We start from the raw sequence: 21,953 nt of genomic DNA, 5'->3' as shown, positions 1-21,953 counted from the left end.
TTGATCATCTCAACAAACCTGATTTACAATAATCTTGCAGGTGACCAGTACTAACTATCAGTGATTATGCTAGATAACAGAGTAATATAACTGCCGTGATTTGAAGTTGAGGGCGGAAATTAATTTTAACCATCCAGGCCGCGATATTTTTTTTTCGTAGTCCAGCTTCATCATCTCTACATGGCTGGCTGGTGGATTACAGTTGAACATACACTCTTCATAGCAATCTCAAAATCACAGGTTGGCTGACATGGTGGAGGGTATGTCTTCCTGATTGTGTGATTAATTACTTCACAACAGCACTGACCACAAAATGATTGTAGAGTTAGGAATCAGTTAGTCCGTGTTTGTAATGGAATGGCGGCATAATTGAACTTTACCATATAGAGTCAAGTATAAATACTTTGATTCCGTATAAACTTGCACCTTTTCCAAATATTAGGAACAATCTATTTGAAAATTTGGTAAATACGTTAGCTACAGTATAATGAACACAAATTCATATAGAAAAATTGTGTTTCAAACGTTAATCTTGTTTTGGGTTTATCCCTTTCCAGGGAGCAGGGCAGTGAAAGAGGGTTGACCATGTGGAGATGAGGGTGTGGGAGTGGGGGGGGGGCACCAACATCGAGGGGTAGTAGGACATGTGAAGGTCAAAATCCACAAAATTAGTTCAACACTTACTCGACATAATGATTCAGATGTACATCCCGTTCCAAAATTTTCATTTACTATATTTGATTGCGTATTAGAAAGATAATTAGAAAGACAAAATAAATACACTATTCAAAGATGGTTCATATTCTGTATAATATTATGCGCCACTGGGCAGATTAACCTATTCTAACGTTGCTGGATAGAACACTTTACAGGGGTATGGTGATGCGGGATGGAGGGGTCAAAATGCCTGTGACGTATATAGGAATCGAGAGTGAGTGTGATTTATTAACTTTTTGTCATATCTGTTGAACGTTTAAGTTCAAACAAATTCCACTTAGAAGATAGTATAATCTTTTCAAAATAAATAATTTGATCAAATTTATGAGTCAATGTAGCACGCTGCTATTGAGTGATGATCTTAAACATGTGTCTTCCGTTCATTTTTCATTTCCTTAAAGCAGAGATGGCGGCGCTGCTTAATAGTCGACAAATGGAGGGCGTTTTGTACATAGTAGCGCTTAGCGAATATACGATCGTTGAACTCCCGAGCATTTTTATAGGTGTACGTCTCGAATGACAAATAATTGCTCCATTCGCTCAAAAACTAAATTCGTCACTTAGGCTGGCATGTCATGTGCACCATAAGATAGGTGATGTCTTGGGCTATGATACCACATTCAAATTTTGCCACAAATGAATGGATGTTCAGATTTTGAGCTAGAGGAGGTCGAAGTTTAGCATAATACCCTCAACCCATCGGTCAGATACCGCTGCAGAATTTTCCTGCTTCACACAAGATTTTTGAAAACGCCATAATCACCTTAATCCTCCAGAGGTTTTAGACAATAAGTAGATTACTTCATCCCCTTCAACATACAAGCGTAAGAAAGCATGACGATGACGTCACTTCAACAAGTCCCTCTAGGATGATTTTTCCGAGGATGGTTAAATTTTCACGGAAACGTACACTTCTTTAAGTGTGGTATGGTTCCTTGACATGGTAATTACTTCAATGGTTGGAATAGAATGTATATTTTTCTCAGAGCCATGTATCGTCGTTATATCGCCATGGTTACCAGGCGCGTATCCAGGATTTTCTAACCCGGGGGGCGCGAATTACCATCTAAGCGGAGCGCCACCATCGGTTGGCGCGGAGCGTACAAGAAAATTTTTGGTTTTGATACCCCCCAGATCACCGGAAATGGCACTTCTCGGGCTTGAAAATGACCAACCAGATGTACACTTTTGCCTGAGAACCAAGTATTTCCCAAAAGTTTTTTTCCATCCATAACCTTTTTGAAGATTGTAACCAGTCACTCATCATGTTCGACCTCATTGCATGTCCTATGGATCATTGCTTTTGTAGGTGATTCTACGTCACGGCCCACAATATCTGACACCCCCACTTTTCAAGGTTTTAAGCCCAATATTTCATGGGCTTAAATCACTTCAAAACATACCCATAATGTTGCACAAAATTCAATCTATGGACAACCAATATAGAAAAAATGTTGGTCAGGAAATTTTCGAAAATTCAGACACAGTTAATTTATCGGTGTAGAAATATTAAAACCTCTTATAATGGCTATTATAAAACTTGAAGAAAATGAAAAATACCAGATATTTCCGATATCAGGTATATCGAAACCGAACACTACACACATAGGCGTAGGTCCCGTAGAAGGCGGGGGCTGCAGTTCCCCCCCCCCCCCCCCCGCAACCAAATTTTTTCCCATTTTTTTCGGGCACCTACTGAAAGAAAAATAAATAGCAATGAATAGCTTAAAAATGATCTCCTTGGTAATTAAAATAAATTTCTAAGCTTGGCCGACATTACCTTTGTAAAAGAGAGTTTTGACATAAATGGATCTGTATGCTTTTTCTCCATCTACATAAGACATTTGGTTGTTTACATTAGCATCCGGCGGTATACTGTGCAACTTTCACGGACCGTAAGGTACACGATGCCATGCAATGTAATGACCGATGCTTGCTTATATGATATTGGCATCGATATGTTGAACGCGCGCCTTGCGCGCGAAAAATTTCGGCTCTTTTTCGGGCCTTGAAGTCGTTACAGCCCCAAATCCAATTGGGCTCCTACGCCTTGAATACACACATAGACAGTTTTTTGAGGCTGTTCATCGTGGAACATGCATTTCAATGCTCACTAATATGATGTTATATCGCTCTTTGCTTTACAAATTCGAACAGGCGTGTAGCGAGTAATTGCCAAGGGAGGGGCGAAGCCTGTAGGCAAACTATTTAAGCGAAGCGCCACCATGGGTTGGCGCGAAGCGTACAAGAAAAATTTTGGCCGAAAATGCCTCCCAGATGACACTTACCAGGCCTTGTAAGTTGCATCTAAGCATTGTCTATTTTGAAATTACTAGCGATGTCGTAAAGAAAATTTGCTCGGGGGAGGGGGCGGTCCTCTTTCTCTTCCCGAGGTCTTGGCTATCTTCTACTCCCTCCTTTTCTTCTTTTTCTCTCTTTTTTTCTTTTTCTTTTCCCTTCCTTCCTCTCCTCCTTTTCTTTTTTCCCCCTCCTTTCCCTTTTTTCTTCTCTTTTTTTTCTCTCCTCTTTTCCTTACCCGGGGGCGCGCGCCCCCAACGCCCCCCTGGATACGCACCTGGTTACCTACTTCATTAGTTTTCTTTTATGAGCCGAAAGGCTTCTGGACATTTCCTGACACAATCGATACGTAACATATTCTAGCTCGAAGTTTGTTTATCTGTTTCCCAGTAAGTTCAATCTGCAGCTCATTACTTATGTGATATACATTTAAAAAATCCTGCATCGTTAAGAATGAAATTGATGAGATGATCCCTGGTGATAACATGCAAGGTAGTGTGCTTTCTGATCGGTTTCCCTCATCAGAAAGGAAATGGCTGTACTGCGATCGCAACCAAGTGGTGGATAGCTCTGTAAATACTTAACAGATGATATAGCTGCCGTTTCCCAAGACTTCAGACATTTCTTTGTGACAATAATCTCTAAGCAAAAATGCAGTCTGCATATCGTCCTTACCACAGCACCGAGATTGCCCTTTTGAAGGTTCAAAACGATATTTTATGTACACTTGATCATCGTAAGGAAGTTTTCCTTACGGCATTTGCTACAATATATGACGATGGCACCTTTGCTTTCGTATATTCTCTGGCATATCTGGTATCTGTGGCACCGCTCTGAACTGGAGATCATCCTTTCTGAGAAATCGGAACCAATCTGTTTAGATTAATAATGTTAAATCTGAATCTCACAAGCTTTCCAGTGGTGTTCCTCAAGGTTCTATGGCTGGACCTCTTGTTTTCATTTTATTTAATGCTCCGCCATGACCTGATAGCTTAGCATGGTGTCTCTAGTGCTGTTTACGCTGATGGTACACAACTTTATGTTACCTTCGAACCAGCTGATCGTGCGTCTGCCATCTCGAAATTTGAAGCATGCATCATGGATATAAAATCATGGTGCCTATCAAACAAACTTGTCTTAAATGACTCTAAAACTGAAATATTACATTTCCGATCCCATTGCACTAAACCTCTCCCTCCGCCTGCATTCAGGATTGGACAATCTCTTATCATGACATCACAAAAAGCGAGAAATCTAGGTATCGTTATGGATCCTTCTCTGAATCATGAGTAGCCATGTAGATCAAGTTTGTAAAAATGCTTATACAGCTCTCTCTTAGAAAGATCAGCAGAATCCGACGTCTTCTCGACACTGACACCACCGGTAGGTTAGTTTATGCTTTTATCAATACTAGACTAGGCACCTGTAACTAGGCACCTGTAACTAGCACCTCTACGGCCTTCCATACAAAGACATCTCCAAGCTCCAACGGGTTTAAAACACTGCTGCTCGTGTCATCTCTCGTGTCCCTCGTTCTCATCACATAGTACCTATTTTAAAAGATTTACATTGGCTTCCTGTTAAGATGCGCATCTCTTTAAACATTCTTCTGATGACATTTAATGCTATACACGTCGGACACTCTCCAGTGTGTCTGTCAGAACTTATTCACCCTTACACACCGTCCAGGACGCTCAGGTCTTCCAGCCAGACTTTTCTCACCGGCGTTCCACGGGATATTTCGTTAAAGTCATTTGCATTTGCATTTTGCGCTTTGTAAATTCCTATTATTATTATTATTATTATAGCTTTACCTGCAAATTAACGTGATGTTATAGCTGACAAGATATCAGCTTTTGACTTCTTCCTGAGGTAAATAGCATTGGCGTATGCAAGAGATTATTTAAATAAGATTACGAAGGCACAAGAAGGAACAATGCTTCATCTGAGGAAAAATAAATAACATTCCACGTTCACCAACAATGTTTTCAAAACATGAAATATGTACCGTACTACTGTGAATTTTCATAAATGCTTTTCCTGTGATAAAATAGACAACATAGCGTGCGGACAACGCGCATGTTGTATTTTTTTTACTTTCGCTACCACTGTAATATTTTAGACGATCCCATCCCGGTTTCTGTACAAAAGTTCACAGTTGGCCCTCAACACTTTGTTCCCAAAACGGAAGTGACATATACTTCTATGATGCCCACCCTGCTTACACCAAATCACCTTCTGTCAGTATAATTCATTTGAAGTAAAAGTACTGAGCGCCCTCAATTTGAATATTTATGTTTTTGACCAACTACGTGCCTGCGCGCTATACTCAAGGCCAACCTCTTTTACCTTTCCACAACAAATTTCACAACACGAACAACGTTCAGACGAAGGGATTTTCATCCTAACCGTAGCATTTTGTGCAAAGTCAAGGATAGAAGCCGTTCTTGAAACATAGTGGCTTTTCTTATCTCCTAAAGCTTCCTCTCCTGGATTACTTTCACTGGAATTCGGAGGGTTTACAAGATGGGGACATTATCTGATCAGGTAAGTCTGGAATGTGTAGCTGGGTTGGTCTCAGTGTGTTTTGGTAGAATCATTGATTGACGGCTGGTAAAGCACACCCATACAAAATTGCAATTTTTTGCCCACGAAAAAGTACTTGTTTTACCCCAACGAACAATGTTATACAGTTGATTCGTTACTTATATGTAGGGAAGAAATATCTTTACCACTTAGAATCTGATTTAGGTAACAACGATCAGAATACTTAATGTGAGAACTGTGTAAATTTCGTGCAACAGTCAATTAATAAACGGGGCATATCATTAGTTTGCTGGGCAGGGCGCGTCTTCTGCAACACATGTACAATTTTGATACGTAACTTAGGCATTATCAAATTTATATTGATAACAGTTCGGAAATAATTGTATATTTCTCCCCCTTATGTAACAGACACATATTAAATATTGTTATGTTTTTGCAACTTTCGCACGAATACGTTGTTCAAGTTACCTCATTATGTATGCCCAGACCAGTTTTAAAATAATTAGAATTAAGAGGACGCTTTGCCGTATCATCATGTTGTTTATATTATCACTAAGTGAGACCTAGGGCCTAACAGTTGGCTGGCCTAACATTATTAGTCACTAATACGTTTGTGTAGGCTTTCTATCACATGCCTACCCACGTATTTCGTCCACAAATGCAAGGTAAACCTAGCAGGACAGAAACTGCGTGGGTAGATACAATAAATTATCTGTGTGTTCAGATATAATTCAGCAAAACACTCTATTCTCAAAGGAGAATTGTACCCTCCATTTGGTGATAGGAATTTATGTAATCTGTACCATAGTATTAGAAGGTAAACAGCAAACAAGGGATCTAAAACTTGACCTTGGCCAGACTAAAGTTACACCTAGGTCTACCCTATAGGGTTTTGGTGGGAAAGTCCAATAATAGCTGGTCTGTTAAAGTACAAGGCTGTACCGGAGGGGAAATTTACTGACTAGCATAAATACACTTTTTTTTTGTGTTTTCCATGATAGATTGGGTAATCACATACGTTTCAATTACTAGGTGGTGAAAAATTAGGTTCACCTACTTATAAAAATAGTTGTAAGCCTGGTCATATCATATTTAAAGGACTCATTAAATGGTAAATGATTACTGTATACTATATATCTGATTACATTTAAGTGAAAGTGAATGCAGGTAAGCATTGAACCTGCAAGTGTGCATTTTATGTTTTAAAGAGGGAATTATCCCAAATATTGATTCAAGGAGTACGCAATAGTATTTATAACCCAGTCCAGACACCAGAACAAACTCAGTCCTCAAGAGAAAGTAATTTGCCCACATTGCTGTGTAGCAAGTGCAAATTAGAAAATACATTTCTAATCTTATAATGCTTTCCAACAGCTTGCTGGATACGTGGGGAAAAGCTTTCATGTTATTGTCAACTAGTTTGGCTTATAACCCAGTTTAAGCAGTTTTGGAAACTCTTGTACAGATAGAACAATGTTAATTTTGCTTATTTTGTTACTGATCAAGATACACAGACTATAGGTTGAACTCTTCAGTTGTAAATTATCATAAAATATACAAATTAATTACAAAGTAGTTTTTTCTCATGACTGGACTTCATCTGCTAATGCAATTTTTTTTTTGGTATTCTATCCTTACACAAGTCTCTGTTACTATCAGGTTGGGGGTAGAGGGGGGGGGGAGAGGTTAAGCCATGGGCCCCTTCTCACCATGTGTTGGTGCCCTGTGAAATGATAGAATTCATCCTGAGAGGTTAAGCCATGGTCTTTCCAATACTTTTACAACAATGCTTTGAATATTGCCCTTCATCTCATACACCTCCTCCCCAAAGAAAAGTGAAACAGTGGGGGATTCTCCAATACAAATCACTTGCAATAAAAAGAAAGTCAAACAAAGATGAAGAATTGGAACACCACTGATTCAAACAATTTTTGTTTCTAAGGTCACATTTGGAGATTATTTTAAAGAAAATTTTTCATTTGTTCATATGAAAACCCTTGAAACTTTGCTCAAACAGCAAAAGATTTTCCCTGTGAGATTAATCCGTAATGGTGGTGGGAACTGTACATGATGATATATTATTTAATCGTAAATCAGTTGGTAAGTAGTTTCTCGGATAATATCAAGATATGCAAACTATTTATTGATTATTTGAACAGAAATCAAGCCGCCTCAGACCAATTGGACTACCTTGAGTTTAAAATTAGCCCAGACTTTGACATTTTTAAAAATGTAAATGTAAAATGTCAGTTAGAAATATAACTCGCTCTGACACCATTTAAAACTGTGGATTGAGCGACCACGGTTATTGTAGTCAGCACATTCCTCTTGTCTTATGTCCCGATCAACCATTTAACCCCTCGGGCCGAAACACAAGCACACATAAATTCGTTCGTCTGCTTCACTCTCAGAATCTGACGTCCTGTAGATCTGTATATCTGTTAGCAATTACCAGCGAGACACATGGCGTACACAATCCAATTTACCCAATAAGAGATTTGCAATTAAACCATATGCATACATGTCAGAATTGGAGTACTAGCTTTATACATGCTCTAAGCAGTAGTACAGAGCATACAGTATTAGTCAGACCAAGAGGATGATAAAAAGAGATGCATATAGTGCATAGCAAAACTGTGTGTAATCTAGAGTTTCCATCCAAGTCTATGGGTTTTTTGATGTTGTTAAATTTAATCACCAAATTCAGTTTCATTATGGCAATGAGTCATTTAAGATCATCCTGCTGATAAGCTGTTTTATGCCAACACTTGTTAATATTAAACTTTTCATACTCGTGAATCCTCTCCCAAAATCTCATCTACCTACAGACTTATAAAAATTGCCCAAGGTTTTCAAGTTTGTACTTCCTCAGCATTGGTTGACCCAAATTTTTATTCACCACTTTGAACAGTCGGGAAATCAATGCAAGGCTGCCTTGAGCAGGATTTTTTTAGAAGGGTAGGGGACCACGAAGTGGCTTAATTAAAGTGCTAGTGGCAATCCTACAGGGTCACCAACCTTTGCGCAGCTTCGTAGCATTAAAGTGACGTTTTTAAGTTTGATACTGTCCTTTTAATTCTTGAACACAAGTTATTTCATCTGGTATTTAATTGATTTGAATCCACGGTCGTCCAAAGGAATGGAGCTTGTTTGATGGTAGAGTATGTTTATTTCACGTTACAGCTTTCACCAGTGGAATTTTTTTACCTAAACTGTTGAAGCACATAGGATATAAAATATATTTTTAAGACATTAATGAACAGAAAATTGATGAGGAAGTTTAAGCAAATATTAAACGAGCAAAAGAAGTTACCTGCAGCATGGGATTCTATCTAGGAGTCTCCACGAACTTGGGAATCTGGATATCTCGTTGCTGGAGCACAAGGGCTCGTATTCATTGCATCATGAATTCATTGGACAATTGGTCAAAGCAAATTCTATCTCTTTGTTCTATCACATATTGTAAACTAAGTTAAATCTAAGAATATCATACTCTCAGTGAAAGCTAGGTAGAGATCGATCTTAATGTAGAACAATTGTTTTGCAAATGGTTTATCTACGCATCATGGTATTTCAGGAAGCCTAATTTAAATGTCATGTAATCAAGAATTGAAAGAATCAAACTAAATTTTATACATCCACTGAGATCTACAGTACAGCGTAATTTTCGCTATTCCTATAGCATTACAATATTTCTTTTCAATAACTTGACATAAGAATTTAATAGAACCATTTTTAAGCTGAGACATGATTTTACCAAACCTTTTAACCAGTGTATTTTAATAAGGTTGTAATTACCAATTTAACCATTGCATATAATTACAAGAAAATAGTAGAAAGTCTTGTTTAATATTGACCCAGTGTTAATCTTCTGCAAAAAGTACAGTAAATATAGCTCAACATTTCCAGCATTTTCCTTAAATTGTGTTTCATCATTAATTGAAAACTGGGACTTCAAACTTGACTTGTCAAACCTGTATGAACAACATCAATGTTTTTCTAGGTGATTTTAGTATCACATGATACAAAATTGGTTAAAAATCATTTGTAAAAAAAAATGGAAGCTGCTTTAATGTCTGTAGCTGGTATACAGTAGGTTGACTGCTCAGAGATCATTGACTAATGATGTGGTATTGTGTTTCCGATATAAGTGCCTTCATGAGTCTTGACTTGCGTATGTCCTTGCTTGAGCTACTAATGGAAATGAGGCCTAACGTCTTGAAGAGGAATTTTCATCTTTTTGCAAGAGGTGTATGTATGTATGGATATTGGTTGTCATTAATATTGCCTGTACTGCTGTGAGTAAGCTAGACAGTCAAATATTATAGTCACTTATAAGGCATATGAATTGCTGTGGAAGATTTATACTGGTACCCTGTAAAGAGTTTTACCCGTACTGAGACATACTTTGAAGTAATTTTTGACACAAACTTAGGTAATCAGGATAAATATGTGGGAATAGGTGTGCCACGGCTACTGTGAAACCCTACGATTAATTTGAAGACATTTCAATTTAATTTTAGCCCAGTAAGAAGGCAGTACCTGTGGTTTTCTGTCTTTACTGTAAATGCAATTCACCTATGGTTTAATTTGAAGTGCCCTTGTTTCAATTGAACGGCACTTATAAATTTACTTTGCTCCCTTGCTTACCTGTCTCCTCAACCTCAGCACTCCCTCTACCATGCCTAGAGTGAACATTAATATGCAAATTAGTTTAGGCTTAGGGTACTTGTATCTGCCATCATATATAATTTGGTATTGTTGTTATGAACCAAAGCCCTAAAACTTAATTTCAAATGTTTCAGGATTCCTCCAGCTACAATGCATTAGTGTAGCAGTTAATACTAATGAAGTTACTAACATGGTTTGTGTTTATCTTAGAAGTTGCATTTTAGGTTGACGGCTTTATATGTACCCTTAATCACAGTACAAGCAGTTATTTTACTTGAGTGACTTTATGTGCAATTTGGGTGATCACTTCGTTAACTGTAAATTGCTACGTGAATATCGTTGAGTTTCTTGAGAGCATGTGAGGTGTGTATGTATATATATATTCATGCCTTGTTAACTCCTTTCTATTTTGAAGAGCATGTCACGCAGACCACAATGTGCCCACAAAATAATAGCATGCTGGGTTTATATACAGTAGTTTACCCAGTGAGATAAAAATGTGTGCTATTTAACTGCACAGTCATATACAGTACAATGCTGTGTTATCATGACAATGTGAATTATGAGGCATGTTACCATGACGATTTCTTCAATGGCCTTAGACATACTGTACACCCCCATAACTACTCTGTTGAAAGTATCAATCCTTGTTGATTTTCAGCTGTCTTCAAGTACAGTTATGGTCTAGTTTTTTTGGCTTGGTAAAATGACCTTGAATTGTGTCGAGTTAAAAGTTCAGGGGTTTTTCAGCAGCAGCTGTCTTCTATAGAAATTTAACTGCAATGTTTGAGGTATTGTACAGTATGATGGAAACAATGAATTTCTCCTCGCATAATATCCTTTGTTAAGGTTGAAATGCTAAATATTATGATTATTATTAGTTCATTTCATATTTGACATGGTCTCAATTTCACAAAAAAAAGGGGGGGGGGAGAGCAAATTATTAATATTTTTTGCAACTATTACTATGCAGCAAATGTCTGTGACATGTTACAATTCTTTCAACAACAACAACAAAACTCTTTTAAAATCTGCTCAATATGCATATGTATTATGTGTGTGTATTTGTCCCTTCTGTTACTGTAACTTGTCATTCAGCCTCTGAAGAAGATCCTGCTAGGATCGAAACGCCAGGCCCTCATACTTTTACACACAATTCAATGATATTGCAGGCCTCTCATTTGCCTAATTAATATACAGTACATGTATAGATAATACTGATAGCCTATTGTATTATATTATTGTTAATAAGTCAAATAAACTTTAAGGTGGTTGTTTTTGATTGGTTTTCTAGTGATTTGGAATTGTCAGCCAATGTTGTCCAGGATGATTAACTTCCATGGTTAACTCTGAGCTTCAATTTCATTCCCTTTAAGTATTAAGTTCAAGTGAGTAAAGTTATCTATGTAATTTGAAACTAATTTCACCCCAGAAGTTGCATTCTGCCGGTGGTGACCAAAGTCCTCATGATAATAGCTCTCAGCCCGATTGTTGTATGCAAAGTTGGGTAAAGCTCAGTTACATCTGCTGACTGTTGACAAGAACTCTGCAACAACCCATCAATTGTGACATGTATACACATGGTCATGTATCGGTTTGCTAGACTCATCGATGTTAACGGTAACGGTTAATTACACCCTGTTAAAGTCATTTCTATGTTGCCTGTAAGCCTATATGTAGGTATGTATTAATCCTGTATGTTTGTTAAACCGATTCTTTTCAGTTTTAAAGTCCTGACACTCTTTTGTCAAGTTTCAAGACAGAAAAACCATCACCAGAAGAATGAATGACATTGCCTTTGCTCAACATGTTTAAATTCTAGAAAACCTGTTTGTTATCAAATGTTTGGAGTTTTGTGTTTACTCGTCCATGATTCATTACGAGATATAAACTTGTGTGGTTACTGATTAAATAAAGCCAGTATTTACTATACTTAACACTATGTGGTAAGATCAGAGAGTGTGTAGCCCTAAAAGAATAGATTGCCATCTCATAAGAGATCTTGAAGATAATAAATCCAGTGAATTCAATTGGGATGGGTTGGGATTACGGGCACCTTTTCTTGGTTACCATACATTTCAAGTACTCTCTTTCAAATGATGCTGTATGTGTCCACACAACGTGTCCTGTGTGTAATTAGCATTTACTGTTACATGCAATCTCCGCTTCACACAATATCAGGTTGCTGTACTACAAAAATTCATTATAAATTAAATCCAGTTGTAACAGTGTGATATGTAGACCTGTTTGTTACCATAGTGATACAGGTCTATTAATTGTTTTATAGCAGTAGAAGTTTCACACATACTGTAGTAAACTAGTGACCAATTAAGTATTTCTAGCATATTTTAGGTTAGTACTTAATGCTTAGAATCGTACTGTACCGTAGAGTTCTGTCAATTGTGATTTGTAATTTAATCACTTTTAGCGCATTTAAATATGTATGCGTTTGAAACTCGGTCAGTACAGCACCATTAAGTTTGTATGTGGTATAATACACGCCATATGAAAGATTTCAAGTTCAGGTCCAGATAAACAACCCATTTAAGGTACAAGTTATACATAGAAAGAGTGGATTACCATTAAGAAGTGTTTGCCAAAGATTCTAATTCGATTAATCAGGGTATTAATATTGAAAGGAACAGTCAATGTGACATCTGTGAGGGTGTGTGAACTGACCTGTAGTTACCTTTATGTATAGGGCATCTTGTTGGGAAACAAATAAACCGTGCAAAGCAATTTAACAAGTCTTGCTTTTCTGACGTTTCCTTTAAAAGTATCTTCAGTTTGCAATCTTTATATGTCTTGCGATGTATCTCTAAATGAACTTCAAATGTTAGGATATAATATTTAGTAATAATAGTAATAATAATGATAAAATGTATAAAGCACCAATTTACTTCGTTCCTCGCTTACCTGTCTCCCCACAACCTTCTCACCTTCTTATACTGTGGTTAGAATGAACTGTTACCTTTAACACTGTACGCCCTCTATGACCGGCTCCTCCGGTCAATGCCCTTCCTTCTCATTCTACCATCCAAAGTGCCAGCATCGTGCGTTTTGTCGTCTGGATTTCCTACAGTGATGTTCGTACGGAATTGGAACCTAGGTTCTTGGTCTTCTCCATAATTTGGATACTGAAGTATTTGCCAAGCGTAATAATAAAGATAAAATTGATGAAGCACCATTATCCAGAAAAAAGTGATCTGCTTAAGGCGCTGTACAAAATATAACAAAAAACAAAGTCAAACGAAAACAAACTTGACCTACTGATCAAATGTAAAAGTTGAAAAGATGAGTCTTTTCATAGTCTTTTTTGAAAGAGTCTACCAAGATTGCAGTTATAATATGCTGAGGATATCTAGTACCCAGGGCACAGTATTTTGCTCTGGACATGTACCGCCCGATGCACACTTTATCTACAAATATCTTAAACGTATTTGAATTTTTTTTTTAACTTGCAATACCTGTATATCTGAAATTGAGTTTTATTTTGCTAGTGCTAATTTTTGGATATGATTCAAGGTTGCTATGGAGCCAATTGGATGATATTAACAGGAAGGACCCCTAAAATTGATATTTGATTACTTCATATATCCAGCACAGTACTTTCTACTGACTGATAACCTAAAATATTTGTCCTTGCAACGAGCCATACTGTAACATAAACGTCTCTTCTCCGATGATTTCGTCCTCATCAAAATTCTTTTTATAACTTAATTGAGTGCGGAAAGCAGATTGTGGTCATTGGGAGTGCTGTCATTCTGTTGATTTTATAACAATAATAATAATAATAAAATCAAATTGGAAAGAGGAGATTTTCGAGGCTTTTTGAAGGAGATTAGGTGCCTAGATTTTTTTTAGTCGTCATCAAGGCAACGAGCAAGAAAGTGGAGAGATGACATAAATGAAATAAAGAAAGCTTTTTAGTTTGATTGTGGGGACTTAATATTGGCTGAATTATGTAGAAATTTAAAGGGTGCTTGCTTTCATATTTTCTGAGCAACCTTCATATCTCATGAAACACGTGAATGTCGATGAATTGTTTTCCTGGTTTGCATGTGGGAAGAGAAGGTTGGTAGTCTTGTGCTTCATAATTTTGAGGGTTCTTTGGAATGGTTGATGGAGTGGGCGGTAAACTGGGAGTTGGAGAGAGGGTGGGCGGTGGTAAAACATTACCAACGGATTTTTGGTGGCTAAGTTGATTATTATGTGCATATTTTTCAGAGCATGTTGACAGGCATGTATTGATCATAGTTTGTAAGTTATGTACCCAAACCAGGCGAGATTTTAGATTGTATATCAAAATGATAGTCCTGTAACAAAAAATTACTGTAGTTACTCCACCTACTTTAGTACACACCATTCTCTGAGCGAAAGGGGAAACAACAATACTTCGGTTATAATTGACCCATCCCTATACCCCCACAGAATGCCTAGATTTGACTTTGAACCTAAAAAAACAAAATGGCCAAAGTTAATAATTCATCTTTACTCTTAATCTTTGCCTTGAGCAGTCAAATGTAGATATTCAACACTTGCATATACCTCAGGGATTCATTTATTGTTCAAATTTTGCATAGCATTTTTCAAGGGCTCTGACTTTTTCCTCTCATTTAATACTATGAATTTCTTGTGTATAAAACAGCTATACCTCTTTTACACTTGTATAGCAACTTGACCATTTCATATAGCGTATTTGTGTTGCAATTACTGGGTAACATCGTTCCCTGTATACATTACCATGTGTGTACATTTATATTGTCCATACTGTGTGGTTGTGATGACATTCATGGGGCTGGTTAATTCCTGCAGAATTGATGGGATGGCACTTGAGAGGCCCCTCAGTAGGTTACTATTTCTCTGATGTCATACTATACATACCAGAGATGTTAGATTCTTATGGTTCAATCTTTTTTGAGTTACACGCCATTTAGGTATACAGTATGTATTAGTGTAATATAAAAGTCAATAACAAATCCTTGAAATACTGCAGGGCCTTGTGTCACCTTACCATGAACTCCTCACACACAGCAGCAAGTACTAAGTTCAGTCTCGCCCAGTGAGTGGCATCTTCTTCTCAACCTCATGTTATAATTTATTTTAGACCTCAAGAATATTACAATCATAAATCTCACTCCGTGAAGGAGAACTTACAGTGCTGTGTTGTACAGTTAACCCTCAAACTGATCATCACACACTCCCACTGTTTTTACTGGTTGAAAGGTCATGGTTAAGGATGTAGTTTTCAGTTTGACAGGTGTAGCTTAACTTAAAGTGAAAAGGAGCTAATAGATAGATACTGAAGATACTGATGTTTGTGACAATTTGAATTCTTCATTCAAAAAGTTGACTTCTAGGTGAGGAAAATATACATTATTTAATGTGTGTTGGGTGGGATAAATGGGGGGGGGGGGAGGAGGAGGAGGAAGAAGGGAGAAGGAGGGGGAAAGGGGGAGATTAACAAATGTATACAAGAACAATATTTTATGGGGGAAGAAAACCGTGATGCAAGTTATTGATAGTTGCTAGACTTTTATTTAATATCTTCTCATTTGAAAGCAACAAATAAAATGAGATAAAATAATATAGTTTGCTTTGCAATATATCCTTTTTATAATAAATAATGTAATCTTCAGTACAATCATTAATAAAGATAGGTTTATAATATTGTTGGATGCTTTATCTACAAGACCCTTCTTCGAATTTTTTTATTCTTTTTTATTTTTCATTAACTACCTAAAACATTTTTTAAGTTTGAAATGTATTTACAGAGGGGGGATTGGATCAGCCCTGCAGTGTCCCGAGGAGCTCCAGAAATAACAACATTGGGGTGGATTTTGTGGCCGGGAGTATTGTGAAGAGCCCATGTTGTTTTACATTGATAGCATCATTGTCAACTTGTAGAGCATCAATGAATTCCATCAATCATTTGCTCTCCTGTTGCGCTTTGAAAATGAGTCAAAATGTGCACGCAAAATGGGCCCTGGAATTAGTGACAAGTTTTTAAACTATTTAGCATGCATGCCTCTATTAATACCCAGTGTAACTAGTGTGTATTGGATATGTCAAGGATTTAAACCAGTTATTCTTCACCAGGTTGAAGAAATAGCGGTAGATATATTTACAGACCTACAGTATCTGTTGACCAACTTTGTCCCCAGTCTATATTGTTGATTGTAAGCTGAGTTTATAGAAGCAGATTACAGTTAGAGGTCAGTTTGCTCAGTAATATTGTGTAAATTACAGAGCACTTTACTGGCACAAGATGAATTTCTTCTGGTCCAATATTGAGATGACCTGTTGACAGCCTTTGGTATATATGAAGCTAACAGCTGGAAGTTGTGCTTATTACTGTTTAACAAGCTATAATACATTTAAATCATCTGACCTTTTCTTTAAAATTTTGTTGCCTACTAGACAAGGTATGACAAGTTGGTAAAGAGTTTCTTGACTTGGAGAGATTTAATTGCAGTCATGCAGTATTATTGTGTGAGGACAAACCCTTCAAACTTCTACATGATGCATTTGGAGGAGATAGAGGAAGTGGGGGTTGACACTGGAGTAAATCAGGGGGAGGGAGTGTGGGGAGGGGTAGGGGAGGGGAAGAGGGGGATAGTGTTAAAATGATACCAACTTTTGTAGGCTAGATAGATTTGAGTTCATACATGTAGAATGGAGATGGGTATAAATATGGTCATCGGTGTAAAGACCAAAAACAATAAGTGTTGGGGAAAATTGTGCCAATGTTGATGATTAGTTTGGGATAAAAAAAAAACAATTCTTAAAACTGTAATGAGGAAGATTTAGAAAAAAAAAATATCAAGGATGCCCTTTAAATTAAATCACATGAGAGGATGAAGGAGCTATTTGGATAAATTTGCCATCCTGCCTTTATGTGCTGTGATAAGTGAATATACATGGTGTGCATGCTTTGTGACAAGTAAACAAGCCAGCATACCGATTGCATAGTACTACTACAAACTGTAATCAAATTTTGACTTAGAAGGTGTCAGAAACTTTAGGAAAACAGTTAAGAATTATGATTCCAGTCTTGCAAAGGTCAAAGGTGAACATTGCATCTACCAGCATCATTAACTAATGAAAGCATGTTAGCCCCAGGACTGTTTCTGTTGTAAGAGGCTTTGATAAGAGTGTTAGCAACTTTCAAACAGTAAATGTAGAGAATTATCAACAGTTTCCAACCAAAAAAAGAGAAAAAAGAAAGCAGGGAGGTTAAAAGAAGAAAAACAAATCCCTATACATGTGTACACTCTGCCATCATATTTTCCATAGATAAAATGCAATCTAGTAAAAGAGACAGAAAGGATATATAGCCTCCCAAAAATGAAACCAAACCTTTGCAAGAAAAGGGTGGACTGTTTACTCAGAAACGGACATTGCTTACAGTGTGTAAATAAGGTTTGTGTTGACTATCTGTCCCATGCAGTTTTTCATCAAGTGCATGTTATTAGTGTTGTGTTTTTACAGCGTTGTACTGTTTTCCCTTGCTATACACTAGATGATGGGGGATTGTGTGGCCTTAGCTATGAATGGACTGTAATACATGTGTTGGTAACAGTGTTGGCTTAGGTAGCCTTTTGTAAAATCTATAAGAAATTGATTTAACTGGTTACAGTTCAATGGTTTATAAAGCAGCGTGCAAAGTGAAGCTAGGGGGTTTATATGGTTGCATGTTTAAAGTGTCTCTGTCTGGCCCCTGGTAACAACTCTGTGTGGATTAAATACCAGGGGCTAACCCTGCTAAACATGCACGGTCATGGCCGCCTGAGAGTGGGTGAGAGTCTACCTATAAGCTGTGAATTGACTTACCCTTGATCCATCCCCATTTTATCCTCACTCCTTTCAGTTTGCCCATATAACATCCATCCCTGTCCTTGTTCTTGTATGCCGAAGATACTTCCAAGTAAAACTCATTCTTTAAAATATATTCCAAAACAGCCAAACTGTGTAATTACTTCTAAACCATTAGAAGACACAATGCAATCATCCAGTTGTAATAAATTACAGTACAGTATTTAGGGGATTAGTGGTATTCGGCCCTGTATATAATGATATATCTATATATGCAGTAACTTGTTGTAATTAAACTTAGCATTGTGTGTTACAAACTGTGTAGTTAACATGCAAATCTGGATGATTACAACAGAGTTGTATATCTACATAACAGCACCAAATTGGCCATACTGTATGCTGCAAGATATTAAAAGCAAATGGATATTGTTGGAATTACAGAATTAAACTAGCCATGCTTTAAACTTAAACTTATGAGCCATTTTAGTGATTCCTTGGTAATGCCAAGAGGAATAGTACTGTTGTGTGTGTGCATGTGTATGTTATATGTTTATGCATGTGTGTGTGTGGGTTTGTGACAATAAATCTGCGTAGAAGTGTTTCTAGATTCCTAGAATTGAGAACCTATACAATGGCACTAACCACATATATATATAAACAAACACAACATTGAGTTCATTCTCTATTTTCCTAAAACTCCACATGTAAACTGTTAAGTTTTACCCCCAGGGAATTCATCACCGCTACCTTTCCTAAATACAGGATCATATAAATATGATGAAAGTTATACATATCACAAAACAAAAAGTGTATCATCTACTTTGTTTACCTGTTCCCCTACAAGCCTTTCAAGCTCTACCCTGTATCTGGTAACCTTTTTTAGCAAGTTTAAACCCTCAGGTCGCACCCTGTCAATGACCTTCCTCATTGTTACCACCCAAAGTGTCTTGGAGTGTGTTTTTGTGCAAGAAATTTTTTATTAGATAAAACCATTTAAGTCTGTGACCATAATCATATCCCTTAATACTCATGATATAACATTAAAGTGATGTATAGGCCAACATATCATGTAATAACAATAGTTAGTGTTTCATCATCCTAATCTCCTAACACACCAGTATGTCACTTTAAATGCAATCACAAAACTTTGATTGAAATTGCCATTCTTGACTTCTAAAAATTCAAATTTAATATCATGTACGATTAAAATTAACAAGTATCACAAGCAAAGATAACACTTGTGTTTATTGCAGGAGCCTCGTGAAAACTCAAGTCGTAATATTAAAGGGGTGTACTATGACATCAATTGCAAACACTGAATTTATCATCCCAGCCTCCTATAAACTGAGTATACATGCTTTAATTACCTTTGATATAGATATAGAGATTAGTTTCATGGTCGACTGTAATGAACCGTCTTCTCGTCGTTGAGTATATAGCTCCGTATAATTATGGAGACAGCCTGCCTTGAAAGTTGCAATATATACAACCAATGCTGACACTCCAGGCAGAATTAACTTGTTCTTAATTACTAAATGTTCTGGAAGAGTTGATTTGCAGTTTTGCTTGGGGAGATGGTTTTCAGAATGGATTCATCCTTGGAGAGTCACTCCATGAGTTGAATAAAGAATCGTTCTGGGTTGGAGATGAAGAGACGAGAGATCAACGAAAGATTGCAAATTTTATCCTGGACTCTAATCAGTCTATTCATGATGAGATCCAGTGACGTCAACTTGTTTCGATGGGATGGTGGTTCGGGGGTTGGTCTTGCACAAGGAAAGAAAACTATTGGTGAGTAGGTCTTGGATGGTAGTATTTATGGCTCATTAATGCAATAATGAATCGAAAAAGAAGACAACAGAAAGGTGGTCAGGATATTTTAAGCAGTAAAATTGATTAATAAGTCAAATGATCATACACAATAAAAGAAATAATACTTCAGAAATAATACTTCTCTTCTCTCATTCCTGTCTCCAGTGAAATACTTGTTCAACTTTCCCATCTATTTACCCTACAAAAAAAATGGTAACATTTTCATAGCCCTCTGTCCCCTACATGACCCACTTCCGGGTCATCGTTCACCTTCTGAATCTACAAAGTAGATGAAGATTAACCGCCGACGACACTCTTCATAAAGATTTGACTAGTGTTATCAACTTGCAGCTGTTCCATACATATAAACACACATGTGAGTGTGTGGGGCAGGTAATGGAAACATAATGATGTAATTAATAAGTGATAGTTCAGGATTATAGCAAGATACTTGGAAACAAGATCAAATAAGATAATTTGAAGTTTGTTCAGATCCATTCTGGACAGTTGATATGATGGTCACACGGGCAGATTATAATATAAAATTATAAAATTTAAAATTATAATTTATAACCGAGCCCAGCAGCCAAAGAACACACGTAGGAAACTTTTAAGCTTTTATACTGTTAAGAGCGATACCAGTGTCTTTAACACTGTAGAGTAGTGTTAAGAGTGTCATTTCAATCACTTACACAGTAGTTGACTTGTGAGGGGGGGGGGGCAGATATGTCAACAAATATAGTCAAAACAGTAGGTTAACTGCTGATGTGAAGTAAACCCTCTTGTCATATAATAAATTGGAGACTTGTTTGGGGATACTCCAGCTGGCACAAGTGCTCGAATTTTACAATTTAGACTATTGTTCTTATATATTAATTAAATATCCAGCTAATGGTACTTACTTCATTGCAATTAAGTTATAATCTGTAGTGAAGTGCTGCAGTGAAATGAGAAGAGGTCATTCATTAAGGTAACGAAAGTGAAGAGAAAGGTAAGGCGGGAGGGGCAGGGATAAGGGGTGGTGAGGAGGCCAGGGAGGAGGGGATGAGGGGATGAGGGGATGAGGGAAAATAAAGTAATGTGTGTGTATACAGACTTGGGTGGATGTACTTATTGATTTACTATATTGTTTCAATTAACTTGATTCTTGATGTTGGACTGGAATGATGCCCAACACTAGTAGGGTGCACCTGTTATCATTAAATAGACCTCTTACAGTTCACAACATGCCTTATAGTTACATATATATGTATAGGCTATTATACTGTAAGTACCATCAAATATTTATAAATGTAGAGTATAGACTTCCATCATTACAAGATACCTAACTTTCATACAGTATGTTGCATGTGTATGCAGTACTCCTTAGATCCCTCCCCATGGACTCCTCTCCCCACAAATCCCCCTTCCCACTACCCCCTCCCCACAGATCCCCTCCCTACAGACCCCCCTCCCTACAGACCCCCCTCCCACGGATCACCTCCCCACAGACCTCCTCCCCACAGATCCCCTCCCCATAGACCCCTCCCACAGGCTGCAATGTCGTCTGCCACTGAAAGGTCGCCAGGGTTATGGTCAAATGAATTCCTTCAGTGTAAAAGCTTGAATTCCAAGGGCCTAAAGTACATCACATCATTATAAGAGACAAAAATACACAACAACGACAAAAAACCCGAAAATATGACATGAAATTTTTCACTTTAATCCACTGGAGTATTATAAATCAATTTGGCCATCCAACATGCGTAATTATTGGGTTAACGCCAATAATGCACGCATACCCTAGCTTTCAGTGAACAAGTATAATTAAGTTGATATAATGTGTAGGCGATGCAATTCCTAGAATGAAGTAATGGATAAAGTTCAATTATTCAATATATACTAGTGTGCCCCACTTATGTGATACATATATGTCCAAACAAGTCCATTGCTTCAATCTGAAGCAACTGGTACTGTATATATACTGTATATACTACTGTATTGTATACCTATAACATATAATATGTGGTAAATAGCTCCTTGCTGTAACAAAAGAATGTTTTAGAAGCCCACGCTATTGTAGGGTTTTAATTTGTAATGTGTACTATTCTTCA

At 37.2% G+C, this 21,953-nt stretch overlaps 1 protein-coding gene and 1 long non-coding RNA gene across 3 annotated transcripts in view; one reads left to right on the top strand and one right to left on the bottom strand.

Annotated features, from left to right (window-relative positions):
- Positions 1 to 4,806, bottom strand: part of LOC139968848 (uncharacterized) — a 190,391-nt gene extending 185,585 nt beyond the window's left edge. Inside the window, exon 1 of the long non-coding RNA XR_011793556.1 lies at positions 1,737 to 4,806. This is a non-coding gene — a long non-coding RNA (uncharacterized lncRNA). The remainder of the gene's footprint in view (positions 1 to 1,736) is intronic.
- Positions 4,807 to 5,343: 537 nt separating this feature from the next.
- LOC139968844 (uncharacterized) overlaps positions 5,344 to 21,953 on the top strand; it is a 188,241-nt gene continuing 171,631 nt past the window's right edge. For both annotated transcript variants that reach the window (XM_071973368.1, XM_071973353.1), the window contains exon 1: positions 5,344 to 5,562. In XM_071973368.1, the coding sequence (XP_071829469.1) occupies positions 5,542 to 5,562 (21 nt within the window). In that variant the 5' untranslated portion in view covers positions 5,344 to 5,541. The remainder of the gene's footprint in view (positions 5,563 to 21,953) is intronic.

This window comes from Apostichopus japonicus, chromosome 6 (genome assembly GCF_037975245.1).
Source record: "Apostichopus japonicus isolate 1M-3 chromosome 6, ASM3797524v1, whole genome shotgun sequence".
Lineage (NCBI taxonomy): Eukaryota > Metazoa > Echinodermata > Holothuroidea > Aspidochirotida > Stichopodidae > Apostichopus > Apostichopus japonicus.
This window is presented reverse-complemented; position numbering and strand designations above follow the sequence as displayed.